This window comes from Dipodomys merriami, unplaced genomic scaffold (genome assembly GCF_024711535.1).
Source record: "Dipodomys merriami isolate MVZ:Mamm:240054 unplaced genomic scaffold, mDipMer1.0.p SCAF_3, whole genome shotgun sequence".
In the NCBI taxonomy this organism is placed as follows: Eukaryota; Metazoa; Chordata; class Mammalia; order Rodentia; family Heteromyidae; genus Dipodomys; species Dipodomys merriami.
The window spans coordinates 19624326-19643666 of NW_027204492.1; the positions used below are offsets into that span (position 1 = coordinate 19624326).

At 38.9% G+C, this 19341-nt stretch overlaps 1 protein-coding gene across 4 annotated transcripts in view; it reads right to left on the reverse strand.

Annotated features, from left to right (window-relative positions):
- Ocrl (OCRL inositol polyphosphate-5-phosphatase) overlaps window positions 1-19341 on the reverse strand; it is a 52027-nt gene that overhangs the window by 23313 nt on the left and 9373 nt on the right. For 2 of the 4 annotated variants that reach the window (XM_070039752.1, XM_070039751.1), the window contains exons 5-14: window positions 13027-13137; window positions 12580-12669; window positions 11812-11932; window positions 11564-11725; window positions 9797-9898; window positions 8701-8815; window positions 7010-7126; window positions 6723-6910; window positions 5003-5114; window positions 755-864 (exon numbers count right to left, since the gene is read on the reverse strand). In XM_070039752.1, coding sequence (XP_069895853.1) covers window positions 755-864; window positions 5003-5114; window positions 6723-6910; window positions 7010-7126; window positions 8701-8815; window positions 9797-9898; window positions 11564-11725; window positions 11812-11932; window positions 12580-12669; window positions 13027-13137 — 1228 coding nt within the window. The remainder of the gene's footprint in view (window positions 1-754; window positions 865-5002; window positions 5115-6722; window positions 6911-7009; window positions 7127-8700; window positions 8816-9796; window positions 9899-11563; window positions 11726-11811; window positions 11933-12579; window positions 12670-13026; window positions 13138-19341) is intronic. The other 2 variants (XM_070039753.1, XM_070039754.1) reach the window with 2 other exon arrangements.

The following is a 19341-nucleotide window of genomic DNA, read 5'->3' on the forward strand; positions in this document are numbered from 1 at the left end:
TCAGATCTCAAGTCAGTTGAGAGGAAGACACATGGCCCAGTGTACAAAATCTACCAGTGTTACTTTTCATTTGCTGAGCTGCTCCCTGGGAGCACCAGAATGCAGACTCATCTCACCCCACCCCAGTACTCCCACAGTCTGAAGCAACCGAGTATGACCAGGGATTCTCTTCTTGTCTCTGTGTTCAATCAGCTAGAAATCAAAGAAATAGTAGGTAGAGGACAAATAGTTACCACAGACCTACTGGCCAGGATAGGTATGTACCTATTAGGAGATGAAAGGGACTCCTACACAGTGGTTCTCAGTTTTTCCACAACAGTGGCAAATGTGGGATGTAGGAATCATTATTTTTAAGAACTTCCCAAGAGTCTAATGTATTCTGAAGATTAAGGACTAACAGCTTTCATAGCTCTTTGTTTTTACTTTCTGGTTTCTGGAGTTAAACAGTTGAGACACAGTGTGGGAGAAAGAGCCAGAAGTGGCCACTAGGTAAGAAATAAGGCCAAGATTAGCAAAGCAAAGATCTAAGCAAGTCTGCTGAGATGACAGAAAAAAGACAAGCAAGCCTTGACCCATAAATAATACTCTCCTTAAGATAAGCTCACTTTTGGGTATATAGGAATTTAAAACTCTTCTGCTCTTCTGCAATAGCACTGAGCCATGAGGGTTTTTGTATCTACTTATAGTAGGGGTGAGAAGATAAGAATAATATAGTGCTTTAACTTGTTCTGTGAGAAGGTTCTTATTACTTTACCTGGAGTCCCATCGATCAGTTTTAGAGTCATACTTATAAGTGGGGATAAACTTGATTTCACCTTCATTAAAGTCAACAAAAGCTTTTTTCTGTGTGCGCTGAATATTTAGCTACAGATAGACAGAAATGTTATATAAGCAGTGTAACCTTAATATAGCAATATAAGCAGTATAACCTTAATATAATTATCGAACACATATGTCTATATACACCTTAATAAAAATGACAATCAGGTTGATTTGCCATTGTTTCATCAACACTAAGGACCCCATTTCACAGCTTGTACAAATACAAGAATATAATTTTTGTATCTTAAGAATTAACTGTCAGCATTCACATAACAGGTAAACATTCTCAGACAGCAAATTCATTATTAGCACATTGCTACATTTTGTGTGTGCTAGTACTGGAGCTTGAACTCATGGCCTTGACTTTTCTGCTCAAGGCTGGTCCTCTACCACTTGAACCACACCTCCACTTCTGGCTTTTTGCTGGTTAATTTTGAGATAAGGGTCTTAAAAGACTTTTCTGAGCCGGGCGTTAGAGGCTTATACCTGTAATCCTAGCTACTCAGGAGACTGAAATCTGAGGATCCTGGTTCAAAGCCAGCCCAGGCAGGAAAGGCCATGAGACTATTATCTCCAATAAACCACCAGAAAACTGGAAGTGGCACTGTAGCTCAAGTGGTAGAGTGCTTGCCTTGAGCTGAAGAGCTGAGGGACAGCTCCCAGGCCCAGAGTTCAAGCCCCACAATTGACCAAAAAAAAAAAAACTTTTCTGCCAAAACTGGCTTTGAGCTTCAATTCTCAGACCTCAGTCTAAGTAGTGAGGATTACTGGCACCTGGGTTTACACTGCTAATTTAAAAAATTGTATAAGTCAATTGTACAAATGGGCTTTGTGATATTTACATACATGCAAATAATGTGCTTTGACCAAGTTTACCCCATCTATTAGTCTTTTTTAAATTCCCTCCTTCCTTCTTTTTAGCAGGTTTAAGTGGGTTTCATTATGCAAGTTTCATATACATATAATTCTATTATATACACCTATGCATTTTCCTTTCGTTCCTCCTACTTGATCCCCCAAAACAGTCCTTCTCTTACAATCATGTATTATTATGTATGTGAGCTGCATGTGAGCAAAAATATGCAATATTTCTCTTTCTGAGATTGCCTTACATCCCTTAACATGTTATCCAGTTCCACTCATTTTCCTGTAAATGACATAATTTATTTTTTTATTTTATTTTTTTTGGTCGGTAGTGGGACTTGAACTTTGGGCTTGGGCGCTGTCCCTGCACTCTTCTGCTCAAGGCAAGTACTCTACCACTTGAGCCACAGCACCACTTCCGGTTTTCTGGTCTCACGGACTTCCCTGCCCAGGCTGGTTTTGAACCGTAATTCTCAGATCTCAGCCTCTTGAGTAGCTAGGATTACAGATGTGAGCCACCAGCGCCCAGCTATTGACATATTTTAATTCTTATTGATTACTGAGTAATACATTCATAGTATATTTATATCATATCTTCTTTATCTAATCATAAGTTGTTGGGCACCTAGGCTCCATAGCTTGGCTTGTTTATGGTGGTACAATAAACATGGGTGTGCAAGTATTGATATTGTATGCTGACTTACATTCCCTTGGATGTATGCCCAGGAGTGGTATAGAAGGATCATATGTAGTTCTTAATCATACTGCTATTTTTTATTGCAAATGGTGGCCAGGGGTAAAAAGGAAACATGAACTCTGAATAATCATAAATTCCTTGAAGCTAGATAGGAACCATGTGTCACAATTACATTTTTTTAAGTATACAAACATGGAGTGGATAATTCCCCAAACCAAATTTGGTGAATAGTTAAATTATTTTGAAAGCTATCTTCACTCATATATTTTATAAGAATTACATAAGACTCATAATTATTCCAACCAAGTCTCTTTTAGAGACAGGAAAATGAAGAATTGTAAAGAAACTGTCCTTCCAATGTCAATGTGAATGTACACAACCCAGAAAGGCCACTACAAAAGCCATTCTACTGTAAAACACCTAAATTTTGACTGCCTAAAGGTCTAAAAGGCTGTCATAAGGATTTCAAGACATTTGGATCAAGTCAAAACACTTTCTTTGCTCAGTAAGCATTCTTTTTTTTTTTTTTTTTTTTTTTTAATCTGCCACGGGGCTTGAAATCTGGACCTGGGTGCTGTCCCTGTGATCACTTGAGCCACAGCGCCACTTCTGGTTTTCTAGTGGTTTATTGGAGATAAAGAGTCTCATGGAAGCCAGCACGGTGGCTCACGCCTGTAATCCTAGCTACTCAGGAGGCTTAGATCTGAGGATTGCGGTTCAAAGCCAGCCAGGGCAGGAAAGTCTGTGAGACTCTTATCTCCAATAAACCACTCAAAATCCAGAAGTGGCGCTGTGGCTTAAGCAGTAGAGCGCTGGCCTTGAGCTTAAGAGTGCAAGGACAGCACCCAAGCCCAGAGTTCGAGCCCCACGACCGACCAAAAACAAAAACAAAAACAAAAAAAAAGAAAGGGGTCTCACGGACTTTCCTGCCTGGGCTGGCTTTGAACTGTGATCCTCAGATCTCAGCCTCCTGAGTAGCTAGGATTATAGGTGTGAGCCACCAGTGCCCAGTTAGCATTCATTTTTTGTGCCAGCACCATGAACCTGTGTATAGCTCCGAAGGAAATAAAATCAATGTATCACAAAGATACTTGCATGCTCATGTAGATCATGGCACTATTCATAATATCTAAGGAATGGAATAAACATAGGTGCCCATAAAAGTAGGTGAATGAAGCTGGGTGCTGGTGGTTCACACCTGTAAGCCTAGCTACTCAGGTAGCTGAGATTTGAGGATCTAGGTTCAAAGCCTGCCCAGGCAGGAAAGACTGTGAGCCTGTTATCTCCAATTAAGCACCAGAAAACCAGAAGTGGTGTTGTGGCTCAAGTGGTGGAGCACTAGTCTTGAGAGCTAAAAAGCTCAGGTACAGGACCCACTCCCAGAGTTCATGACCAACAAAAATTTTAAGTAGGTGAATGGAAAAAAATGTGTGCATGTATGTGTGTATGTGTGTGCATGTGTGCGTGAGTGTATTATTCAGCAATATAAAGAATGAAAGGCAAATAATACATGTTCTGTCTCCTATACAAAATATAAAAAACCAAGTTTAAACTGAATGTAGAATAATGATTGCCAGAGGTTGGGAAGGGTGAGAAGAGAGTGGATAAGAGAGTCTACATTGGAGGAACGGGTGTACTAGGCATAGAACCCAGGGCTTTGCACATGTGAAGCAAGTGCTTTACCACTGAGCCACATCCTCAGCCCTGAGAGGCCAGACATGATTAGTGCACTCTGTATGTTTGTGTTGATTTATCACATTGACCGTCATTGGTACCTACAATTAATATGATTAATCCACAATAAAACAGAGAAATATTCATTTGCCCCAACTTATTAATTAGTTCCCATTAGTTTTCTTTGCTTTCCAACCTCCCTCACAGGGGCCTCTCTCTTTTACCTCCCAGATCTTGTTTGCCTGCCAAGTAATCATAGAACAACTTTCTCCGTTCCATCTGCCAATTCATATCGACATAGCTGAAAGCTCACTTTCTCCAGGAAGTGTTCTCCAATTAACCCCAACCATTCTCCAACTATTTATACAAATCTCGGAAATCTCCACTTGATAATAGCTTACTAAACAAATGCTGTTTATTTTTTATCACCAACATTATCTCCTCTCCTCCTATCCAAGTACCTAATCAAAGCACAAGAAGTCCTGAATGCACTTAATACATCACTAGTAATACTCTTTTGCAAGATATGACTTTTCATCTTTTCCTGGAATAAGATTTCTCTTAGCTGGGCACAGTAGCTCATGCCCATAATCCTAACTACTTGGAAGGAACACAAGGTTAGCCTGGGCAAAAAGTTTGTGAGACCCCTATTCAGTTAATCAAATCTAAGTATGGTAGAGATGCTTGTCATCCCAGCTATGCAGGAGTACAAGTGGGAGGATTTTGGTCCAGGCCAGCCTGGGCACAAATTCAAGGCCTCATCTCAAAAATAACCACAGCACAAAGGGCTGATGGCATGCCTTAAGATGTAGAGTACCTGCCTAGGAAAAGAAAGGCCTCGAGTTCAAATCCCAGTACCATAAAAATCCCACAGAGAGAGAGACATGAATACTATGTGTCTAATTCATAATCGTAACAATTTTCACTGTTAAAAAGTTTACTTACCTGGTCAAATTTCAATAGTCTTTGAAGGTCATTCTTATGAATAAGACTTTTTACCTCATTGGCGTCTGGCATGCAAAGTCTATAGTTCAAATCTCCCAACCAAATGACAACACTGAGGATCAAGAAATATATTAACAGAAGTAGCAGTAATTACAATAAAAATCTACTAGGGAAGAAAGGAGAGAAAAAAATGGGTAGATTATAATGACATCACTATTTGATAATGGGGTTCAAGCTGTAATTAATCCTTTGGGGGCAAGTATTATTAATATCTGAGAGAGACAAAGGATTATAAACTGGATAGAAAATAAGTACCCCACATATAAAGAATGAAAATAGGGAAATAGCATACATATGAGATTCAAAAGTCTAAGAATTAATGGTCTGAGAAGTTATACTTTATTTGCTGAACAAGCTTCAAAATTTTACCTAGCTGCTTGTCAAGTCTGTAGGGAAAAGACATTCTGAATATTTTCTGCTTCCTAGAGCCCAGAAGTTCTGCAGGCTATCTGCTAAGGCCTATATGGTCTGAATGACCACCAGTATTGTTTTACTAGCAATTTTCTACCAACACCCACCCAATCCACTACTTAATTGATTTCTGCTTCTTTGCTTAAGAAGTCCCATTCTTCATGGACCTCTCTCTGCCACCCCTATTTTTAATAGTCACAACTATAACAAAGAATAATCTAAGTCTGTATACACTGATTTGGAAAGAGGTAAATAGGTCAACATAGCTTTAACCTTACAAACAATATGTTCATCTTTGTATATGTCTATGTCTAGGATAGCACTGCTTAATGGGATTATATTCATGCCACAATATAATTTTTATTTATGTAGTAGTTTCACTTAAAAAGTGAAAGGAACAAGTGAAAACAAATTTCACAGCTAAAATTTCTTAATGCCTCATTTCATATTTTGAAAGTTGACATAGTCTATAGTTTTCCTACTATGTATCTGAAATCCAGCTTTTAGTTTATGCTTACAGAACATCTCAATATGGAGCAACCCCTTTCAAATGCCAGTAGTGACATGTGACTATTGCCTGTCACATTATATAATGCAGATCTACAAGGATATATATCGAACTATTAGAGTTTCCTCTGGAGAGAGGGACTCTCTGAGGAGAGCAGATAATAAGAAATAAGGGATTTAAAAATCCTATTTTGAGCCGGGCGCTGGTGGCTCACGCCTATAATCCTAGCTACTCAGGAGGCTGAGATCTGAGGATCGCGGTTCAAAGCCAGCCCGGGCAGGAGAGACCGTGAGACTCCTATCTCCAATAAACCACCAGAAAACCGGAAGTGGCGCTGTAGCTCGAGTGGTAGAGCACTTGCCTTGAGCTGAAGAGCTGAGGGACAGCGCCCAAGCCCAGAGTTCAAGCCCCACGACCGACAACAAAAAAAAAAAAATCCTATTTTGCACATTAATTTTTATTGTTTATTGCATTTACAACGAACATTTCTATTTTGTAATAAAAATGTCTTCAATTCACATACACCCTTCAGTATTATTCTAGATGCTTCACTAACTTGTCTTCTGATATCAAATCTCATTTATCTACCTCAATAAATCAGTCTTTCTTAAAACACCCTCTCTTCTGTAATCCTAATCTTTAAATGCTAACCTTTCACTCTTCATAGATCTTTAGTTTCTAAACACATTTAATCTCTTTTATGCCAACTATTTCAAGGTCACAGAAGAGTTAACCACTCACTCATGTTTCATGATATTCAGTTGTGGGAGGGTGTGGTTGGGGACCACAAAACTCATTCTTGCACAGATGTCTTTATAATCTTGATTCCGTCTCTCAAAGTCTTCCACATGGGCAGCCAGGTGGGAGTTAACAATGCAGAAAGTAGTGTTATGAAATACAAATCTCACAGCCACCCCACCTTTGTTTCCCTGTTAGCAAGAACAATTTTTCAGTTTAGTATATACAACCAGAAAGGGAATTTCATATGAACATAAATGATAGTCAACCTCCTTTTCAAAGAACCTCACCATTTTCCCCATAATTCCAGTTCCAACTGTTTCTGTAGCAACATCACGGATATTTCGACACTGATCCTTTTTGGCAAAAATAAGAAGCATCATCCCAACAAGGCGGACTAGTTGAACCTATGAGTTCCATGGAATTATATAGTGTTAATATTAGTATAACTTCTTTCCATATTGCTAGCTTCCTAGATAGAACTAGGTAGAACTGTTCTACCAAAATGAAATACTGATAGCCAAATCTGAATCTAAAGCCTCTTATTTCCCATTTGACCCCATATAGTAGAAACCACCTTCTCTGGTATAGATCTGTACGGCAATGGGTAGTACTCTCAATTTCAGATTTATTCTTTTATTCATTTTCAGTAGTCCTGCCTACTAAGAGTCCATTAAGCTGGGTGCCGGTGGCTCACAACTGTAATCCTAGCTACTCAGGAGGCTAAGACCTGAGGATCATGGTTCAAAGCCAGCCAGGACAGGAAAGTCCATGAGACTCTTATCTCGAATAAACCAATAGAAAACCAGAAGTGGCACTGTGGCTTAAGAGGTAGAGTGCTCGCCTTGAGCTGAAGCGTACAGGAACAGCGCCCATGTCGAGTTTAAGACCCACGACCGCCAAAAAAAAAAAAAATGAGTGCATTAAAATTTCAAATAACAGCCAGGTGCTGGTGGCTCACGCCTGTAAACCTAGCTACTCAGGAGGTTGATATCTGAGGATCATGGTTCAAAGCCAGCCCAGGCAGGAAAGTCCATGAGACTCTTATCTCAAAAAACAAAAAACAAAAAACAAAAAAAAAACACTAGAAAACCAGAAGTGGCACTGTGGCTCAAGTGGTAGAGCTCTCACTTTGAACTGAAGAGTGCAGGAGCAGTGCCCAAGCCCAGAGTTCAAGCCCCATGGACTGACAAAAAAAAAATTCAAATAACAAAGATAAAGTCATTCTTCCAGCTTTCTCTGCCCATCTTGCCTTTCAAGTTTATTTCTAAATGTTTAAGAAATCTAAATCAATAAACAGCAGTACTTTTGACTTTGGTTATTTTTAACCTGTGAACTGTAACTAGAGAGGAACAACACTTGGAGAATTACATTCCCTGCACAAACTGTTCAAAAACAGAGGAAAATTACTCAGATTACTCCCTTAAGAATTTAATATGGTAGCCCTGTAATGAAAGAACTCTTCTGGTAGTTTAAGATCAACAAATTGGACCACTGTGTGAAAGTCAACTCTACTCTTGACCTACAACCAAGTTTAGAACTTGTTTAAATTCTGCAACACTTATATTCGTGTACAGATTCCAAAACAGTCTATGTACTCCCTATAGTCTATGTACCCTGTCATGCTTTATATTGCTTTTTTGTAAGTCATCTAGTTCTATGTCAGTGAACAATTTCAATCTAAAACTTCCATTACACAGATCATTTTTCCTTACATGTAATTATTTTCAGTTTATTATTCCTATAAGAACAGTATTTTTTCTCCTATAACCTATCTAGGCAATGAAAAATAAGCTTGGTGAGCTTGGGGATTTTTCCCCCCCTAGGAAATAAGTATGAAGATTAGTTTATACATACCAATATTTAACATAGTGAACAATTAAATCATACCATTGTTTTGGAACAAGTTACACATAATGGAATAACTTCCAGTGAGTTCCATTTAGTCATATACTAAAGAAGATAATGAAATGTAGCTTACTTTCTTATACTTGACTTTAGAAGGCAAACTCCTCTCCACAGCCATTGACCATTCTTGCTCTTTCACAGATTCAAAATAGAAAAAGGCTTCTGTGCTCAAGTCTAATTCTTGGAATCTGAGGAAAAAGGGTATGGAATGTGTATGTATCCCATAATTATCTCTGGCTACCTCCTTTTTCATTGCTGAGAGATCAGAGCAAACATAAAATAAAATGAAGGTAGGAGATAAATCTTAAAACCTATCCTGTTTTCCTAATTTATCAGTAAGGAAAAGCAGTTTTCTAAGGAATTCCCACTATAAACTCATAGGGCTAGGTCAAAAATAAACTACCAAACTCCCACAAGGGGCAACAGCAATAGTCACTGTTATAATTAACCTTAAAACTCAGTTGTTGTTGGTTTTTTGTCAGTTATGGGGCTTCAACTCAGGGCCTGGGAACTGTCTTGAGTGCTTTTGCTCAAGGATAGCACTCTACCACTCTACCACTTTAAGGTACAGCATCCCTTCTGGTTCCTGGTGGTTCATTAGAGATTAAGAGTCTCACAGTCTTTCCTGCTGGCTTTGAACCATGATCCTCAGAGCTCAGCCTCCTGTGTAATTAGGATTACGGGTATGAGCCACCAGCACCTGGCTAAACAAGATTCATTTTCTATGAGATTCAAAACACTAGATGTTTATTTTACCATATTAGATCTGTCCTGTTCTGATCACATGCATTTACCCAGAAGTTAATCCTCACATTTAGTCCATAGGTTTTTACTAAACAGTTTTTAGGGGGAAAAAATGAAGACAAGCAGGCGCCCGGTGGCTCACGCCTGTAATCCTAGCTACTCAGGAGGCTGAGATCTGAGGATCATGGTTCAAAGCCAGTAGGGCAGGAAAGTTCGTGAGACTCTTATCTCCAATAAACCACTAGAAAATTGGAAGTGGTACTGTGGCTCAAGTGGTAGAGCACTCACCTTGAGCTGAAGAGTTGAGGGACAGCACCCAAGCTCAGAGTTCAAGCACCACTACCGACAAAAAAAAAAAGAAAACAAATACCATGCAAACTAACACTAAATATAGAGTAAAAGGAAGTTCCAGAAGAATTCTTTACCCGATGCAGTAGATATCAGGAGGATTTGGATCACAATTTAGCCAAGGTTCTAATCCACTATCTGGAGACTGGCCATTCACGTTCCAAGTTCCAATGAAAAATCTAATATATAACACCAAAAACAATTGGAAAACAAAGGCATGGGTATATTTTTTCAAAAATTTTATATTAAGTGAACCTACAAGCCGAAACCAAAGCTGGATGCTGGTGGCTCTCGTGTATAATCCTAACTACTTCAGGAGGCTGAGATCTGAGGATCATGGTTTGAAGCCAGCCTGGGGGAGGAAAAGTTCATGAAACTCTTATCTACAATAAACTACTCAAAAAAAAAAAAACTAGACATGGCACTGTGGCTCAAGTAAAAGAGTGCTAACCTTGAGCCAAAGAAGTTCAGGGGGGCTGGGAAGGTGGCTCAGTGGTATAGTGCTTGTCTTGCATGCATGAGGCCCTGAATTCTAATCCAGCACCACATATGCAGAAAAAGCCGGAAGTGGCGCTGTGACTCAAGTGGTAGAGCGCTAGCCTTGAGCTGAAAGAGCTGAAGGACAGTGCCCAGGCCCAGAGTTCAAGCCCCATGACCGAAGGAAAAAAAAAAGTTCAGGGACAATGCCCAGGTCCTGAGTTATAGCCCCAGGACTGGCATATAAAACAAGGAAACAAGTCTCTATTTAAAAATACAAAGTTAATTAGTCTTTCATATTTTCTTTCAAACTTAAGTATACTTGAAGGGAGAGCTTACGGATGAGAATCAGGTATCTTCATCCTGAAAAGTAGCCTATGACTAATAGTTCTGTAACAAGCTGTAGTGAATTCATTCACTTCCTGAAGGGTTACAAGAACATGTAGGAAATTTTGATGAGGCCGATAAACAGTAGTCAGTGAGGAAAGCAGAAGAGAAAACTCATGACTGTCTTTAACTGCTTACATAGAAATATAAGCACTGTGTACAATATAAGAAATTGAAGGTTTAGCATAGGGACATAGATATGATTGAATAAGAACAAATGTAGCATATGGAAGTCTTGGATTCAAAAGGCACATTATATTCATAAATAACCAAAAGATGTTTTGTCACTTCACACATTAGGAATACATACCATGTCATATCCTACCCCCACTCTATTCACCACATATACCAAGTCCAGAAAAGAGAATATTAACAAGGAAAGGTGAAATGAAAAACAAGAACACTGGATAAAATTTTCTTTTGTTAACTTACTAAAATAAGTTAAGATGCAACGGTAATGATGGACTTTAATTTTCCAGTATCAGATGAGAAAAAAATCTAGACTAGATAGACAAATATACTTGTTTATAGAATGTGATAGGGGACAGTTCTCCTTTATAGGCATGCTTGATTTGGTTCCCTAAGAATGGATAGAAACATTTGTAGACATGATATTAGTAGTAGTTAGAAAACTCAAAGGAACTTACTATGGATAAGCACAGAGCCAGAAAACTAAATCAAATGACTTTTGTCATGCATTTATTTTTTCTCTTTTTTTTTTTTTTTTTTTGCTCAGGGTTAACACTCTACCACTTGAGCCACAGCTCCACTTCTAGCTTTTTGATGGTCAATTGGAGATGAGATTAGTGGACTTTCCTTCCTGGGCTAGCTTCAAACTATCATCCTCATATCTCAGTCACCTGAATAGTTATGATTACAAGCATGAGCCACTGATGACCAACAATGCTTTTATTCTTAATTGATACATTAAAAATCAAAAGGCCTAACTCTTCGGACTCAGTAAGTAGAAAATAGCAAACCTGAAAGTCTGAATGTTGACATATTCTTTCTCTCGCTTTGCCAGGATGTGTTTAATGAGGCCCTCTCGTTGCCCAGACTGAGTATTTGGTACAAATAGCTTTCGCATAGTGTTTGTCACTTTGGGTTGTTCCTTGCTTGAAGTTTCTTTTTCACGTGGAAGCCTACCAAGTAAATGAGGAATTCAAAAGTAAAACTGCCTAAAATATAAGTCTCCTACAGGGGAAACAGGCTTCAACCTAGTACTTACATTTTATTCACTGAAAGTGGTGGGGGTGGAGGGTCCCGATGAATACCTGCAGGCTGATTTTGCGGATTTATCTTCTTGTCCAAATTCATTGATGAGAAATTGTCTTCAAATCCACGAAGTCCTGAAAGATACAAGACCCAAAGTTAAAGGGGGAAAAGCTAACATTCAACATGGCCAGGATAGACAGGGCTCACTACTTGAGTCAGTAGTGTTATAAAAACATGAGAGTCCCATATGGGTAATAATTATTTAGCTTAGGGAAAGAAGCATACCCATCCCTAAAGCACTAACACTAACTACAACTGGAAGGATACATTCATCTGGAACCTAAAAAATAACAGCTAATACTTTGAAGACTCAGCACAATGCCAGGATGACAGACAGGGATTATATCATCATCTCTCTTAATCATTACAAAAACTCCATAATGCAGGCACTATTAAAAATACTCCCATGTTACAGAAATGTAAATGCAAGCTTAGAGTTGTTGAGTAACTTCACCAAGATAATATAACTAGTAAGTCCGAGACTTAGGATTCAAACCCAGGCTGTCTGGTTGCAGAGTTAGTACTTTATAACAATTTGCTAAGCCAGCTCCTGAAAAGCTACTATGCCACAGAAAGGATTAGTACAGAGTCAATAACAACCACACCACAGGAGATTATGACTGACATTCCTTTATTCCATATCATTATCTCATCTGGCCTAATAAAATCTACTGACTAACATGATCATATCGCCCAGAGATAAGAGAGGCTCTTCCAATACCTGACAAATCTGAAGGTTTGTCCATACTGTCTAATTTCTGGTACCAGCTTGAGGAATCCTTTTGCTCTGGAACAAGAATTTGTGACTGAGCTGGAATGATAAGGGTGTGGGTCAGCAACTGAGGAGCCCTGGACTGAAATGGATTTTACCACAACATAAAGCAATTCATTCAGTACTCCTAATACTTGGGGCCAGCACCATTCTTGCAAGTAACAGAAAAAAAAACTAAGGAACTAATGACAGCTTTGGAGTCATCTGTGGGCAGAAGGAGGGAAACTGTGCATGACACAATAGATTCTGGAAATTGGCCCACTGTCCTTGCAGCTGGACAGACTTGTTTTCTAATCTATCCTTGGGGTTCATTCCTGAAGAAAGAAAAATTGGCTATCCCGAGGATCCAAGGGCATGTCAGTATAATAGAAAGAAAATCACTGAGTTTTGAGTTACCTTCCTGAGCAGCAAGGACATCAGCGAGGAATTTCAAACAGTGCTCCTCATCAGGGATTTCAAAGCGGCGCTCTCTGATCCGGTCCCCCTGAACCCGAATTTTGCAACCACCTAAGAAGAATCAACACCCAAATACATGTTATTCGATCATATTCTCAAATTATTACATTCTCATAAGGTCCAGATTGAGAGATCAGAAGATAAAAAACCATGGTTTAGTTACTATAATGGGCTGGGTTTTTTTTTTTCCTTTTTGCTTATGTGGTGCTGAGGAATCAAACCTAGGGCCTCATGCATGCAAGGCAAGCACTCTACTACTGAGCCACCTTCCCAGCCCCTTAATAGGCTGTTTATTGATGTGATTAATCAGCTCTAAGAATACTGTTTACTATACTGAATTTCTTGTTCTTGTATATGTGCTTCACATGTTAGAGATTAGAAATATTCACATCCATATGATGACATCCAAATTCTTTTATTATCTTAAAATATTATTATTAAATAGTTGTACAAAGAGATTACAAGTACCTAAATCAGATTATGAGTACAAGGCTGCTGGGTCGCTGGCACTCCTTCCTTTGTTCTACCTCATATTCCCCCCCCCCCAGCCCTACCTCTAAGTTACTGTAGTTTACTTTTTTTTTTTTTTTGTCGGTCATGGGGCCTGAACTCTGGGCCTGAGCACTGTCCCTCAGCTCTTCAGCTTAAGGCTAGCGCCCTACCACTTGAGCCAAAGTACCACTTCCAGCTTTTTCTGCTTATGTGGTGCTGAGGAATCAAACCCAGGGCCTCATGCATGCAAGGCAAGCACTCTACCACTGAGCCACCTTCCCAGCCCCTGTAGTTTACTTTTTACATAGTGTACATTGTATATAATCACTACATTTGCTCACCCTTCACTCCCTCCATTCCTATGCCCCCTCCTTTGCCCATCCCCCAAAACATTCACTTTGATAAACTGTACATTAGTTGTTCAGAGGAATTATACCTTTGGAATCTTCCCCTAAAGATATTATCCTTTAGTCAGTTTGCTTCTGTGTATATGCATAGAGCCCTGGATATGTTATCATGCATGTTTATATTTTAGATCCAGTTTCCACATATGAGAGAAAACATGGGCCATTTGTCTCGCTGGACCTGGCTTACAGGACTTAATATATTTTTTCTAGGTCTATTTCCCTGCAAAAGATATTAATATTATTCCAAATTATCTCCAAATTCTTGCTAAAGATAAGTTCCTCACTCATACTACTACCCTCAAACTTCAAATTCCTATTATCTACATCATATACTTTAATGTGATGGAAATAAAGAAAGTAAAATGGATACGTTCAGATTTTTTATTGTCAGTGGTAGGGCTTGAACTCTGTGCCTGGGTACTGTCCCTGAGCTCTTCAGCTCAAGGCGAGTGCACTACCACTTGAGCCATAGCGCCACTTTCAGTTTTCTGGTGGTTTTTGGGAGATGAGTCTCACAGACTTTCCTGCGCAGGCTGACTTTGAACCTTGATCCTCAGATCTCAACCTTTTGAGTAACTAGGATTACAGGCTTAGGTTCAGATTTAATTGTCTATAAGTAAATTATAAAACAAAATTTTAGCTAGATATGAGAGGCTCATGCCTGTAATTTTAGTTATTCAGGAGGCTGAAATGTGGAGGTTGTAGTTTGAAGCCAGCATGGGCAGAAAAGTCTATGAGATTCCAATTTCAATTAATCAGCAAAATGTAGGACTGGAGGCATGGCTCAAGTAGTAGAGTGTCAGCTATGAGTATCAGCCAAGTAGGAGTGAGAGGCCCAAGTTCAAGAAACAATGCTGGCACAAAAAGAGGAAATGGAGAGAACTGTGGAAGAATTTCTAAGTATCCTGAAAAAAAAAGTACCTATAACCTCATCACTTTAAACAAAAAAAAATGTCTTCAATACTCCTTCAACTCTTCAATGAAATTGAAAGAGAAAGTTCACTATTGAATTCATTCTATGAAGCTATAACAACCCTCATCCCAAAACCAGGCAGGGACTCATCAAAGAAAGAGAACTATAGATCCATTTCTTTGATGAACACTGATGCAAAACTTCTCAACAAAATTTTGGCCAATCGACTTCAATAATTCATCCAAAAAATCATACACCACGATCAAACAGGATTCATTTCAGGGATGCAAAGCTGGTTCAATATACGCAAATCAATTAACACAATTCATCACATCAATAAGAGCAAGGATAAGAACCACATATCTCAATAGATGCAGAAAAAGCATTTGACAAGATCCAACACCCCTTTATGATGAAGGTTCTGGAAAAATTAGGAATTCATGGAACCTTCCTCAATACAATAAAGGCTATATATGACAAACCTACAGCCAATATTATACTCAATGGTGAAAAACTAAAGCCATTTCCTCTAAACTCAGGAACAAGACAAGGATGCCCACTCTCTCTACTGCTCTTCAATGTAGTATTAGAATGCCTAGCTACAGCAATAAGACAAGATGCAAACATAAAGGGGATCCAAATAGGGAAAGAAGAAGTAAAACTCTCATTCTTTGCAGATGTCATGATCTTGTACTTAAAGAATCCCATGGACTCCACTCCCAAATTACTCAAGGTGATTCAAAACTGGCAAAGTAGCAGGGTATAAAATTAACCCTCAAAAATCAATGGCTTTGCTGTATGCCAACAATGAGAAAAGTGTGGCTGAAATCAGGAAAGCAACTTCATTCGTAATAGACCCACAAAAAATAAAATACCTAGGAATTAACTTAACCAAAGAGGTGAAGCACCTCTATGATGAAAACTTTAAAAACCTGAAAAAGGAAATCAAAACAGAACTTAGAAAGTGGCAAAAACGGAAGTGGTGCTGTAGCTCAAGTGGTAGAGCGCTCGCCTTGAGCTGAAGAGCTGAGGGACAGCGCCCAGGCCCAGAGTTCAAGCCCCACGACCGACAAAAAAAAAAAAAAAAAAAAAAAAAAGAAAGTGGCAAAAACTCCCATGCTCCTGGATTGGAAGGATCAACATCGTTAAAATGGCAATACTTCCCAAAGCTATCTACAAATTCAATGCAATACCTATCAATATTCCATCCTCATTCTTCAAGGAAACAGAAGAGGCAATCCAAAAATTCATATGGAACAATAAAAGACCCCGAATAGCAAAAACGATCCTCAACAGAAAGAACAGTGCTGGAGGAATATTAACACCAAATTTCAAACTCTACTACAAAGCCATAGTAATCAAAACAGCTTGGTACTGGCACAAGAACACACCCCAGGACCAATGGAATAGAATTGAAAATCCAGAAATGAACCTACAGACCTATAGCCATCTAATCTTCGATAATGGAGCTAAAAAAATAGAATGGAAGAAAGACAGCCTCTTCAGTAAACGGTGCTGGCAAAATTGGTTAACTACTTGTAGAAAATTAAAGCTAGATCCTTATATATCACCCTGCACCAGAATCAACTCCAAATGGATCAAAGACCTCAGAGTCAAAGCAGACACTCTGAAAACATTACAGGATAGAATAGGAGAAACCCTAGGTCTCCTTGGCACAGGACAAAATTTTCTTAATAGTGACCCAGAAACACAACAAATCAAAGAAAGGTTGGACAAGTGGGATTGCATGAAATTGCAGAGCTTCTGCATGGCTAAGGACATAGCTAGCAAGATCAATAGAAAGCCCACGGATTGGGAGATCACTAGCCATACAACAGACAAGGGTCTCATATCTAAAATATACCTGGAACTCAAAAAATGAAATACCCCTACAACAAATCTTCAAAGAAACAACTGCCCAATAAATAAGTGGGCTAAAGATTTAAAGAAGAACTTCTCTGAAGAGGAAAGAAGGATGGGCAATAGACACATGAAGAAATGCTCATCCTCTCTAGCCATAAAAGAAATGCAAATTAAAACAACATTGAGATACCACCTCACTCCAGTAGAATGGCTATAATCAAGAACTCTAATAACAACAGATGCTGGAGGGGATGTGGACAGAAGGGAACGTTACTGCATTGTTGGTGGGAGTGTAAACTTGTTCAACCACTTTGGAAAGCAGTATGGAGGTTCCTCAAAAGACTCCACATAGAGCTCCCCTATGACCCAGCAATCCCACTTTTGGGCATTTACCCAAATGATCACAAACAAAACCACACTAAAGCTACCAGCACAACTATGTTTATTGCAGCACTATTTACCATAGCTAAGATATAGAACCAACCCAGATGCCCCTCAGTAGATGAATGGATAAAAAAATGTGGTATATATACACAATGGAATTCTATGCCTCCATCAGAAAGAATGACATTGCCCCATTTGTTAGGAAATGGAAAGACTTGGAAAAAATTATATTAAGTGAAGTAAGCCAGGCCCGAAGAAACATAGGCCCCATGGTTTCCCTTATTTGCAATAACTAGTGTATGTCTGAGTCGAGCAGAAAAGGTCAGATAAGCTGATGTTAGGGGAATGAACCCCAAGATAAGTATTCAAATATTTTTTTCTGTTTTTTTTTTTCCTTTCATGCAACTGTTTCTAACATATTTATAAGATGATTTCTATGTTGCTTTGTATGTCCCTCCCCCACAGTATAACCCATGCTTTCACTGTATTTGATGTCGGTATAATTTGTGGAGGGGAAGGGAAAAAACATTTCGTTTAGGGATACAGGTGGACCCATTGCAATAATGAGATGTACAAGTCATTATGTCGAAAAACAAACTTTACAATTTTGGTGGGGGGTGGGGGCAGGATCCGGTGGGGGGACGGAGGGAGTATGGGAAGGGATGGGAAGGGAAACAAAGAGGAGGCAACAATGCTTGATAAGAAATGTACTCGTTATCTTGCCCATGTAATTCTAACTCCTCTGTACAGTATTCTCACAATAAAAAACAAAAAAAGAAATTAAAAAAAATATGTCTTCCACAATTTTACAAAAACATAGAGATTTATGTCCAAGAGTTGTTTGGTTTAATTACAGCCTATTGTAAAGTAGTAGAATTCAATGCAAAATTACTAAGGGCTTCAATTCTTTAGTCTAACACACTATTTCTCCTTTTTGTACAGTTGTGGGGGCTTGAACTCAGGGCCTGGGCACTGTCCCTGAGCTTTTTTTGCTCAAGGCTAGCACTCTACTACTTGAGCCACAGCTCCATTTCTAGCTTTTAGATGCTTAAGTAGAGACAAGTCTGAGTTTTCTGCCTGGGCTGGCTTTGAACCATGATCCTCAGATCTCAGCCTCCTGAGTAGGTATAATTATTGGTGTGAGTCATGGGTGCCCAACCCATCTCTCCTCTTTTGATGCTCTCTAGTTACTCCCTGAATCAACTGTTTGGAAATGGTGATCCAGGTAATCTATAAGCATGTGTTGCTGTTCTATGACTCTGGAAACTGTAAGTTCCCATAGAGCAAGAAGTAGGCTACACATACAGGCCACCTAACACTTCCCATATTTTATAGCAACCAATAGTCTCAGGGTTGACTGGTACTGAGAGGCTTCCTACAACTCAAGACTTTCAATGCTAGTATGGAGAAAGTCCAAGAGTGGTGGGCCACTCTACTGTTGTTAATGACACCAAAATTTACAGCCAGAAGGCATTTCACAAATTACTGTTGAGACTATTCCACTCTTGAAAATAACAGAGATGAGAAAAATGAAATTAAAATATTCTAGTTTCTTATGGTAGAAGTCTACTTCTGAACCTTTAGCTCTCATTCTTCTGTAATTTTTGTTTCTATAGAATGAGTTCAAAAAGAAATATAAAATTACTGATCAAAAGAGAAGAGATGAAAGTATCCATGTGGACCAGAGATCTGCAATTTAATGAGGGTATCAATGTAAGGAGAAAAACAAGGGCCATGAATAATGAATAAAGTGCCAATTAGGAGGACCCTTGAAGACATAAGGAAAAATTCTTTTAGAGTATGCATTGTAAGTCCTCTCTTTCTCAGATAAAGCAGCAGTTTCTACCTGACAGAAATTTAGAACAAGAATACACAGTATCTCTCCTATAATTCTAGATAGATTTTAGAAAATTTAAAACTGACTTATTTAACTGGCCAGAAGATTCCAGAGACTACTTACAAAATAATATTAGATGCTTGGAAAACAGAAAAGAAAACCCCATAATCCAACTGTCTACTCTTGTTTTCCCTTCTGAAATCATCTGTGATCAGCTAATATTCCTATATCCTCCATTTTATCTGAATATTCCGTTAGCCTCTTAGGTCTCAACTGTGGATTCATTACAATTACCAAAGGACAAGTAAAACGGAATCCCTAGGGATGAAGCTCAGGCACTAGTAGTTTGTTTTAATGCT